We start from the raw sequence: 12,591 nt of genomic DNA on the forward strand, positions 1-12,591 counted from the left end.
TCTTGTAAAGCAGAACAAATTCTTGCGTAGAAGTATACAGCAGAGGAATTTGATAACCAAGTGCGATGATTGTATAAAGTTCGGGATGACTTTGTAAACATGCAGCTAAAGAAACCTTCCTTTTTATACACTTTTCTGGGCCAATTTGTCTAGGTAAATTATAAGCGAGACGGGCTATCATGGTACCCATCGTTGGCAAATATCATCACAGCAACAATATATTTGTTATTATCTCAAATTCATGGCTCGGCAGTTTATGCTAAAATCTTACAATCACAAGTTCACTAATCAACACAACATTCTAGTACAGTTCATAAGGTTCAACCTCCGCACACAAGAGATCAACTTGACACAGGCACTCGGACTTAAAACATCAACTATTGGAAGAAAATTCTCTATTTACCGATTAAGATGATGCAAGAACTTCATCGTTGTTGATCGGGTCATGCACTCCGTCACAAACATCCTTGCACATACTAAAGACAACCGAAAAAGGCAAAAAGGCAAAAAAAGAAAGGGGGAAAGAGATGAGAAGTGCAAAAGCAAAACTATGAGGGCACAAAAATATGATTAATATAAAGCACCATGCCCTGGTTGGAGAGAGAAAATGGAGAATAGCTACGTATTCATGCAAAAGGTGAATTAGCAGAATCAATTGGATCTTGTGTATTAATATTAAGAAGCAAGATTACTCTTTCAAACAACACAGAAACATGTGCAACTAATAGGAAATCATCGGTTCCAAAGTTTTACAACACCCCCCCGAAAGCAATATTAATATTGGTATGTTCAAACTTTTGAATTTTTTCCCAATTATTCTTGGAACTATATGGTATTATAGTGAATCACAACTTTCCATGCCAATCTAGGGTCCAAATTGAACCATAGCTGAACTATGACTCACTGAACCGGAAGTTCATCCAAATATGCACTTGGGCACCAAAAAAGATTACATAGCTTTAAATGACCCAATTATTTACCCTGAACACAACAATTTGCAAGTGCTTGGGATGTTAAATGTGTCGCGCGGGGTAGTTACACTGGACACTGAACTTCGTGTTTCCTGACAAAATGACTATTGAACAAATGGATAGAATGTGATGCCTAAATGGGGACAACTAAGACACATTCAACAGAGAGATAATCCATAAACATATTGAATAATGAGAAGCACAAGCAAAAATGAGAGAGGATGCCATCCCTAATTATATTTGTTTACCAATCCTAAATTAAAAAAAAAGTGTTTAAATGAAAGAAATACCTGTTAAAAAAGAATAAATGACTGAACAAGAAATTAATCCACCCACCCCGCAACATCTGACTTGATATCAGCCTTACGAGTACCTTGACCAAACAACTTTCAAGAGGAAGAGGAAGAAAAGAAAAAGGATGTGGAAAGAAAGAAAAAAAGGAAATAAAAAGCAAAATGGGAGAGTAGTGCAGAGAGAGTGAGAGAGAGAGAGAAGATGAACATAAAGATGAGGAAAAAGAAATAGAAACCACAGTACAAATATCAACAAAGCATTATCATTTACATATATCCTAATGCAACAATTGTAGCTAATACTCCCAAATCATGGAGCATACCATACACGCAACAATGAATCTTGTGTTACATTGGCAAATGCAGTGGTTGCATACCTTTCAGTTACAATTAGAGAAATTCAGCAGATCCAAATGAACTGATTGAGCAATAAGAAGCAGCAGTCCAAACACCTGCATCTTCATGTAATGTAACAGGCCCGCCAAACCATAAATTTATGTTCAAATGCAAGATTCAAATTAGCCATATCAGACGAAAAATGGTTGGATCACAGTCATACAATCAGCTGTTCAGCAAGGAAAAAACACAAGACCACGTTTCTGACCCCGGGATCAACTCATAAAATTGAACTTAGGAGTTTGCTAGGATATTCATCAAATTCCAATTTAAGCTTTCCAAAGGCATGCAATTATTGCATAAAAAACATAAAATTCATTAAATGGATATAAAATGAAAAGATGTTATAAGTTTGATGCATGGTGGACGAAATTTTACAAGAAGGTAAAGGAATCACACTTATCCAACATCAATTCTTAAACATACTAACACAACAATTAAGAATCGACTACCTACTAATGGAGGGGTTATAGTCCAGCATACATCAATTAAGTAGTTTGGAAAATACATTTCATGTTTGGATCAGCGAAACACTTCTTGAAGCATTTTTAAAAAAAAAGCAAGCAAGTCCCCAGACGGCGACGTTAATCAATTCAACCTCAGACCTGCAAAAGAAACAAAGAGCACATTCATCACTTCAAGACAAAAACCACCTAATTGTATTGACCGTCAAATAAGAAGGCCCAAGGTCTTAAAGGAGACTTTCTCTAAATCGATCACGTCAATCAACCCATAGACCTCTTGACAGCAGTCATTCTCGCCTAATATTCCACAATGTGGATTTGTTGATGATCACTTCTCTCATCATCACCCTCGTATCTTTCAAAAACATTTTGCGAGACTACTTGACTTCCAACTTTGTCATCCTCAGTATACATGGATTCATCAAACCTGTCCACAGAGACATTACCACGTGTGATTGATCGTTCATTCTTACTTTTAATAACTTCATCTTCATGTTCGATAGGATCAGTATCACTTAATTTATGATTATTTTCCTCTGAGACAGACTGCGAGTGCTTTCTATGTTTGGATTTGTGGTCATCTGAACGCTTACTGCCTTTACGTTGCTTTCCTTCAGTCGATCTTGATCTGGACCGCAATCTATCACCGCCTTTTGATTTCTCTTCTCTGGCCCCTTCCATTTTCTCACTTGGTCGATGCTTATCTTCCTGGGATCTGGATCTCGAGCTCCTTCTGCGTTTTGATCTGCTTTCTTCCGAAACTTTCGGAGAAGATTTGCGTCCATGATTTCGACCATCTAGTGAGGCTGATCTGGAGCGTCTTCGACTCCGATATTTGGACTTCTCTGCTCTTCTGCCATCTTTTTTATCACTAGAGTGATGCTTAACTTCAAGAGACCCTGACCTCGAGCGCCTTCTCTGTTTTGATTTACTTTCATCATCACCTGAAGGAGACCGGATCCGATGATGCTGAGGAGATCTTGAATAATTACGGGACGATTTTGTTGTTCTCTCTCTTGGAGGACTGATTCGACGCCCCTTTGGTGAACTAGAATAATCTCGATGCGACCTCCTAGTTCGAGGGCTCACACTTCTGCTCCTGTTTCTCCTTGAAACAGGTGAACGGCTATCACGCAACCTATCTGTGTCCCTTCTTCTATTTCTATCACTTCGATCCCTACTATCCCTGTAATATCTTCGTTCTTTTTCATCACTCACGTAATGGCGATATCTCCTAGGTGATCTGGATCTGTAACCATGAACTCGGCGAGCTGGAGGTGAGAATGAGCGAGACCTCCTCCTTGACCGGTAATTAACAGGAGATGCTGACTTGGACCTAGATCTTGACTTGGTTCGAGTAGCAGAAGGTGACCTGAAATACCACAAGAATGAGATGTACAGCTGAACTCAAAGGGAACCAGCCGAAAAGTAGTAACAATACACCATGAAATTTTTTGAACAAAGAAGACGACAGCTCTTATGCTGGAGAAGTGGCTAGTCAAGTGTATGGCTTTCCTTTAGAAAAACTGGATGATATATTATATATAGCGCAGATCTACAAACTGCTAATGAGGAAAAAAAATCAACATATAACTTATTAAGATAAATAAATCCCACTTCCGAGAAAAGACATGCAGTTAACGAACTGAGGTAAAGAGCATACGATTACCAAAAATAACTCATGTCCATGAAGTGTATCACTAAATTTAGTGCAATAGCAAAAGAAATAAAAAAATAAGCATTGAACATTTTAAAAAGACAAAATTCATTACTCCTTATCGATATTATCATAGGATGCAGCTCAATGATCAATTTAAAACCAGCAGAATGAGAACGACAAGCCATAATAGCAACCAGTGTGTAATTCCTGAATTTAATATACCAGTATTCAACAGAATTCGACTAATTGTTTTTAAAGTTAAAAGTTACAACTAAATGTAAAGTATTCAAATCGTTGTTATAATGTGAGGAAACCAACCAACCGCTTTTCAGACGTAATAAAAAGCAGACAAGAAACATATTCCAGGCCAATGTCATTAGAATGTGAAGAATACAGAATATATAACTGCATTAACATCCATAACATGCGTGGAGGTGATTTCAAGAATATTTCAGTTCCCTATTTCATTTCACAAAGAAAATTGCATCATAAGAACTTTGCCAACCGAGGAACATCCAACTTTATTGATAGAAAAATTTCCTGACAGTAACCAATTGCAGGCGTCCGAGAACAGAAGCAACATACCTTGATTTTTTATCAGAATCCTTTTCTTCAATAATCAATCCATCTGCCTGCATCTTCTTAGTTATTTCAGCAGCTCTGGCTGCAGCTAAGTCAGTTGCAGACTTCATGGTTGCTGCTCTGTTAGCTGCCTGTTGTGCTGTAAGTGCTTGCTGCATCAAGAGAGCCTGCTGAAATTGCATTTGTTGCATTGCAACAGCTTGCTGCATCACCAAAGGCAGAGAGGATGAAGCCATTGGAGAATTCAAAACAGGCTTTGGCGGAAGTGATTTAGCCATTTCAACATTCAAAGGACGACCCCCAACTTCCATATTATTCAATGCCAAAGCAGCTGTAGCTTCTTCAGGTTTTGAGTATTCAATGTAAGCGAAATGTTTTGAATCAGTGATAGTGCATTCAACTACTGTGCCACCAAAGCCAAAGAGCTGTTTTAACTGATCCACAGTCAGAAGTGGGCTGAGATTGCTAACTTGCACAGTCTTTTTAAGGGAATCAGCCTTTCCTTCTTTCTCGGCTGATCCTGACAGATTAACCAAATTAATAAGAACGGATAACCAAAATTCATCAGAAACAATAATGCAATGACAAGTTAACAAATGAAATGACCAAAAATATTGACTGCAGAGAAAAAAACTGACGCTGAAAAAAATGAGAAATCAATATATAGCATAAGCAAAAAAACATAAATAAAAAATCAAGCAAGTCTTCAATTTTATGTTATTCAGCAATAATTCATAAGGGCGCTGATTTGAACGCAGAGCTTGGGAAGTGACATTCTAACCAGAGGAGTCTTTTGAGGAATTAGCTTGGGCCTGCGCAGCATGGGCTTGAAGTGCCTGGGCAGCAACAATCGCCTGAGCAGCAGCCATTGCAGCAGCAGAAGGTGCCATTGGCACTTGACTAAGAGTTCCCATGGTAGTGGTTGCAGCTAGTGCAGTCATCAGCAGATTGTGAGGTGGGTGGCTAGACTTGCAATCGGTTTTCGCACACCTCCCACTAAGATATTCTCGACAAATTTCGCCAAGAGATTGCCCAATTCCGGGTAAAATTGCTCCACCAGAGGCCCCAGAAACAACACCTGGAATCATACCAAGCAACCCAGGAAAAGCACCAGATACAGAACCAGAATAATTTGGCATATTGGGCATGGTCTGGTTAACTAAATTTGGAAATGAAGCTGCTGGAGCCATCCCAAGAAGTCCACCAGTGGGTGCCCCTGGATAAAAAAAAATGAGATGTTCGGATTTATACTCTCCCTAGCCACCAAAAGTGCACTGAAGGAATTTAGGACAATGATGAAATTCAATTGCATCAAGAAATGCTGCTCAATTATTCAGAAAAAGTAAAATTTGATTGATTTAAAGTATATATGATCCATAATTGGAACTCAAATGAATGAAATGGCTTATACTAAATCCAATGAAGAAATGGCCAACTAATCCTTGACATCTGTAGTAGTATTTGTTTAAGACAGACAAGTACATCATACAATAAAATAGAGTTCGAAACGAACATCGTAAAGACATTATCTTACCAATAAAAAGGAAGCCATAAATTACAGTTATAAATGAAGTACTTAGAATTATGTGACTGAGGACTACAGGAAACACAAAATTCCACATACAAAAAGCTTGTAAATGCTTATCTGGTGGTAGACATATCGACCCAACAAATATGAAAAACACAACAGAGTACGCCGCCCTAGCAAATATCAATGGCAAATCAGAAGCAAAAAAATAAGGTGTTAATAAATTCACAATAGTTGTTTCAGCAACCAATATTATTCAAGGTTGATAAAAAAAACACAAATCATGGATTGTCTATGTGCACACAACAATGAAGCCCATTGAAACACATTCAACGCAGATCCACCCGTTGAACTGGAATTTTTTTCACTCAAGAGTTACCAGCAGATAAAAATCTTATTTCTTTGTTGATCTAAAACCTTGGCACAAATTGAAACTAGGATCCTTTCAGAAAGATTTAATGGAAAAGAAAAAGGAAAAATGATTTTGTTTTTAACAGTTTGGAGTATGGAAGCTGAATTTCCTTTTGGTTCACCCCGGAAACCGCTTTCCTTTTTTAAAACCATTTTTAAGCTATTTGAAAAACAAATTGGAACTTTTTTTTTTGGAATAAAAAAAAAAAAGCAGCTTCTGGTTTGAATAGTTTCAAAGATAAAAACAAATTGACTTCGGGAAGTTTCAAAAGGCTTTTGACCATCAAAGCAAATACACAAGCTATGAGCATACTGGGGTGAATTGCTACACAACATAATAAACTACAGAATATACAGCTTGCAGGCATTGGAGCAAGACGCATGTACAAACAAAAGACCAAATTACTCAGACAGCAAACAAGTCCTAACATTATAACACTATCAAGAATCAGGAAGATGTGCAGCTAACATACAATCAAACATACAATATAATCGTTCCTCGATAGATTCACATTATGTTTATCCCCACATGAGGTTCCTACACGTGCCATTTGTAACTTAAAAGTCTTTTAGAAACTAACAGCATTACTCCACATTCAAATAAAAACCATTACATGTCTTTCTGTAAAAATTTTATCATATTTCCTGATCAATAAGAAAAACAATGCCACATTAAAACATCAATACCATTACAAGTAATCATATATGGATGCTTACACAGTTCCAGACAAGTCAGCTAGCACTGACGCTCCAAAATATACTTCAAGGTTCTAAAATTTGCGCAAGGGTCAACTTTCGGTAATCAATCAGAACAATATTGAACGCTACATCTTTAAATACATGCATAAAAGTAGCATATGCAAATCTACCAAATAATAGATGAAACTACTCATAATGACACTCCAAGAATTCACTTGGCTACGGAGAGCATTTTCTCCTAAAGGATTCCTAATCTTGGATGGCCAATTTTACCACTTTATACAAAAATGTACACTTCAGAAAAGCAGAAGAGAAGAGGAAAACAAATACCAGTGCTAAAGAAAACAGGGAACGGACTTCCCATGATTGGCTTCCCATTGCACTCAACATTCACCATATAATTTCCTCTCTTAGGCACAACATATGTCACACTATACGTCCCATCACCCATATCCTTAACTATCCCATTCTGGTCCGAACCCCCAACGCCCATCCCAGGCGCAATCCTCACCACCACGCTAGCCCCTCCCCGTGTCACATTCCTCCCATCACTGTCTTTTGTAACGACAGAAAACGTCGCCCCCACACATGCCGTCCCGCCCGCAATCCCCGCACCCTGCGCCATACACCTCGCAGGGTCCACGGGGCCCGCAGGGCGTCTGTTTTCCGATGATTTATCGTCATCGGAATCAGAATCATCGGAGGATGGCACGGCGGTAGCTGCCTCAAGCTGTTGGATCTGGGATTTGTTGAAGGTGGCTTCAAATGCAGCTTTGGCGGCGGCGGTCTTCTCGGCTTCACTTTTGAGCTTGGCTTCCTCAGCTTGCTTCATCCATATCGGCTGCTTAGTGACTGCCGTTGCCGCCAAAACAAGATTGCTGGAATTGTTGCTTCGATCGGCCATTGAATGGGCAAATCACGAATAAGCAAACCCTAATTTCTCAGGGTATTCGGAAGACTAGTGGGCAAGGATTAGGGATTGGAGAGATATCTCAAATTAGGGGGTATAAAGTAATTCTGAAAAAGTAGATAACTAAGATTAAAAGGGTCAATCTACAATATTCTGAACTATGAAACATCCAAATTATGATGCAATTACAAAGAAAGGATCCCTTCGGGTCAACTCTTTTCTATAATTACAAAGAAAGGTTTATAAAATATGGTTATATGATGATTTCAAATATATATATATATATTAAATAGTTATTTGCACCAAATATCCTTGTGAAATATTGAAAATGCACATTTTTCTCCTATGAAATTTTAATAGGCATCTTTAACTCCGAACTTTTATAAAATTAGCACATTCGCCCCTTCAGATGAGTGATTGTTGCGCACGCGCCACTCATGCGACTGAGCAAACAGTTTGATTTTTTTTACACCAAATATCCCTGTGAAATATTAAAAATATATATTTGACCCCTTGAGAGTATAATTTTTTAATATATTCAACTCATAATATACAATTTTTATTAAAAACCAATTATAAAATATTTATCAAACATTTTTCGTTTTATTAATTTTTATTTTTATTTTAAATTTATTATGATTAATTAATTATTTTCTAAAAAAATTTTATTACTTTATCTTATTTTCATTATTTTATTAAACTCACTTCGTGTTTTCAACTTCTTCATTACACTTACATTCATAAACAAGATTTAATAAATACCTAAAAGTACCAAAATATTAAACCAAAATGATAAGTTCATTCATATTACTTTTCAATATAGGACTATATAGTTTTGAATCAAAATCTAAATTTTTTAAAATGCATTGCACAATTTGCATTAAATAATAATACATAATTTTTATTAAGATCCAATTATAAAATATTTTTCAAACATTTTTCATTTTATTTATTTTTTATTTTAAATTTATTTTTCTTAATTAATTTGTTTTTTAAAAAAATTATTATTAATTTATCTCGTTATCATTATTTTATTAAACTCACTTCGTGTTTTTAACTTCTCCATTAAACATGTATTCATAAATAAGGATTTAAATACCTAAAAGTATCAAAATATTGAACCAAAATGATAAGTTCGTGAATATTACTTTCTCGATTTAAGATTATATAGCCATGTTATTTTTTATTATTTATTACAAATTGTGCAATACATCTTCTCGAAAAATTTAGATTTTGGTTCAATACTATATAATTCTAAATCGAAAAAGCAATATGCTTGAATTTATCATTTTAGTTCAATATTTTGGTACTTGTAAGTATTTAAATCTTTGTTTATGAATGCATGTTTGATGGAGAAGTTGGAAACACGAAGTGAGTTTAATAAAATAAAGCAAGATAAAGTAATAATATTTTTTTAGAAAACAATTAATTAATGATAATAAATTTATAAAAATAAAATTTAATAAAACGAAAAACGTTTGCTAAATATTTTATAATTGAATCTTAATAAAAATTATGTATTATGGGTTGAATAGATTTAAAATTATACTCTCAAGAGGTCAAATATGTATTTTTAATATTTCACAGGGATATTTGGTGCAAAAAATTAAATCAAAATGTTTGCTCAGTCGCATGCGTGGCGCGTGCGCAACAATCACTCATCTGAAGAGGCGAGTGTGCTAATTTTATAAAAAGTCAGGATTGAAGATGCCTATTAAAATTTCACAGAAAAAAAGTGCGCATTTTCAATATTTCACATGAGTATTTGGTGCAAATAACTCTATAATTAAATGATAATATTTTCCATATCAAATATCATCGAATAAAATCAGGGTGGTTGCTACAAATTTCAATTACGGAAAGCTGGACATAAAAATTTTATGCATTCTTTAATGTATTTTCATATTTTTTTACATTAAATTTTTATAACATAAGCAGAATTTGTTAATTTGGAACGTTAACTCAATTTTTTTCTCGATGAAATAATGAAAGACATATATAATCCGAAACCGTGATTTAACATCGATAATAATTCAAATTTAAAGCTTGGCTTGTGTTGTATTTAAAATGAACTGAATGGTTTTGATTGAACCGTGATTTAAATATATCAAATATCTTCTCAATGAAGTTCCTCAAAGTGGCGTGACAAAGATTGAATAACTCTTTGCATTTTTAGAGTGACGACTTTATCTGGTGAATTGTTGGAGATGATAACGCGTACCTCGAAATGGAGCCAAGAATTGTCGCCGATTTTTTGCATTTTTAGAGTGACGACCTTTTCCGGTGAATTCTTGGAGATGATAACGCATACCTCGAAATAGAGCCAAGAATTGTCGTCGATTCCGATATCCATCATCTAGTAAAAAATATATACCAATCTGACTATTTTTCATAATCAAACGACCAATAATAAATAACATATCCAATTTTGAAATGTAATGCCCGAAAAATTCATAAATTCACTCAAGAGAATATAATTAATTATTATGAAAAATTTATGTGTTTAAATGTTTAAATTATGAATTCTTATGAAAAAGTTAGTATATGATATTTTTCAGATATGGTTTTAATTTCGGTGACGAAGAGAATCGAGGCGAACCTTTGGACAAGGTTTAAGAAATTTTAAGTTAAGTATGTTTTGTGAAGATTTTTATTTTAAAAGTGGTGCACGATATTTAACTTTTAAGTTTAAGGAGGGATATTTTAAATGAATGTATTTAAAATTTAATGGGTCAACATTCGGCCCATAAACTTTTCCATTAAAAAGGGTTAGAGTCCAACTTAATGCAGTCAAAAAACTTAGCGTCAAATATTTTCTCCCCCTACTCCTTCACCATCACTTCTCAGTCTCCCTAGGTTTCGAATTTGCCTTCAAAGTTTTCATAGATTTTTGGTGTCGTTTGATCGTGAAAAGTCTTGAATCGCATTCCTGGAGTTCGAATTTCCATATCAAGCAAGAAAAAAAACAAGTTTTATTCAGTATTTGAACCACTATCCAAGCAATATTATGAGGAAATTGAGTCAAATATCTCAGTAAATTCATGATGAGCTAATATATTTTTGTAATGAGTTTGAGCATCTCAGCCCCTCTCTTATACTTTTGAAACGACTCAAATTACTACTGAATTTTTTTTTAAAAAAAATACTTTATACTATATATATATATATATATATATATATATATATATATATGCCCATACATATATATATAATATACTTAAAATAACTTTTCATAAAATAGTATACATCATAAAAGAAATACATCACATGCTCTTAAATAAAATCAAATTAAATACTTATTCATTTTTAAAATCCTTTTATGCAATATCCGTAACATAAAAACTTAAATAATATTCTTTCATCAATCCTAGCATACGTAAAATATTTCAAAAACAATAAATTATGAAAGAGAAAATATTAAAACATGTGCGAAAATAACTGTTTTAAATCTCAAAACCACTGAACATAAACTGAGCATCGGTCACGGGTGCTAGCTTCCTGGAAGCTCATACATCATCACCACCAATCGGAGCTACATGCTCAACAACAAACTCTTGTGCACCTGCACCATTTAAGTCTAGTGAGCCTAAAGGCTCAGCACGTTCTATCCAATAATAATAACATGAAACCACATGCAAGCACATAATTTATAATATATTCATATATATAAAATTCATGTATGCATGCATGCTCTTAAAAACTGTAAATCATGGCTGGAACATAAACATAACATGCATAAACATAGCTTATCTCAATCATCAGTCATAGTAACATATGGCATGTCATATCTTGAAACTTTTTTTTAGGTTGCATCAATGTCGTGTGACCGTAACATATGTGATTGATCAATCAAAGAACCAACGTACGTCGCGATGGGATCTCCACCTTTTATGCCACTTCACAAGGCTAACCTCGGATCCATAGGTGCATAATCATAATCATATATAAAGGCAATCGGGCCCCTTTATCCTGACCAACAGTCCCGTAGCATATGGAAAGGGCTCCGGGCCTAGGTATCTCATCCTCAATCCCGTGGATTGTCACACGCCCACTTCAACTTCCTTAAAATATTTTTTATGCCATAATCAGTCATAAAAAAAATATTCTTTCGTCATGCATGAACTTAAAAATTCTTCATGATATTATTTTCATAAAATTTTGCCCGTAAATATATATTTAATTAATTTTCATAAAAATTATACTTATACATAAATAAAAATATACATGCAAAAATTAAATATATATTTACGGACCATGAATTTTCATTCTAAAACCACATACATATGCAACACTAGATCTTTCATGCATAAATTAGCGTAATATGACTTAAATGGTGGCCAAAAGGGGATTCGAACATGCCTTTGCGTTTCAAACACACGAAAACTTAATCGATTTCGTAGATCGTGACTCGGGAATCTTATAACTTTCTAATTCTGGAAACTCAAATCCCTAAAATGCTGATTACTGCCTCTAAATATCCTCAAATGGCTTTCGATCTGTGAAAAATCACATAATGGTCAAAAGTTAACCTTAGTCAAATTTGACCGATAAATTGCAAACTTTATTGCGTTCTCACCACTTCATGGCTTTGTATCTCGACTCGAAACTTGAATATTTGGATCTATCATGTCGAGACGATAAAAAATTGTTAGCATGTCGACGGCAGGTGGCTCGCCG

At 34.8% G+C, this 12,591-nt stretch overlaps 1 protein-coding gene across 13 annotated transcripts; it reads right to left on the reverse strand.

Moving 5' to 3' along the window:
* Positions 1–205: 205 nt before the first annotated feature.
* LOC140872993 (uncharacterized) lies at positions 206–8,015 on the reverse strand. 13 transcript variants are annotated; one of them, XR_012147963.1, is made up of 8 exons: positions 7,335–8,014; positions 5,148–5,582; positions 4,370–4,886; positions 2,399–3,496; positions 2,169–2,265; positions 1,642–1,716; positions 1,262–1,357; positions 206–476 (listed from the first exon to the last, which is right to left on the reverse strand). XR_012147963.1 is itself a non-coding variant. In XM_073275938.1 (4 exons), the coding sequence occupies exons 1-4, from the start codon at positions 7,906–7,908 to the stop codon at positions 2,422–2,424; spliced, it is 2,601 nt and encodes an 866-aa protein (XP_073132039.1). In that variant the 5' UTR covers positions 7,909–8,014; the 3' UTR covers positions 206–2,421. The 13 variants fall into 13 exon arrangements, 1 of the variants encoding a protein (XP_073132039.1); XR_012147966.1 differs by having other exon boundaries at positions 1,262–2,265; positions 2,399–2,551; positions 2,718–3,496; positions 7,335–8,015; XR_012147960.1 differs by having other exon boundaries at positions 2,169–3,496.
* Between the last annotated feature and the right edge of the window lie 4,576 nt (positions 8,016–12,591).

Source organism: Henckelia pumila, unplaced genomic scaffold (genome assembly GCF_033568475.1).
Source record: "Henckelia pumila isolate YLH828 unplaced genomic scaffold, ASM3356847v2 CTG_525:::fragment_3, whole genome shotgun sequence".
NCBI classification, from domain to species: Eukaryota; Viridiplantae; Streptophyta; class Magnoliopsida; order Lamiales; family Gesneriaceae; genus Henckelia; species Henckelia pumila.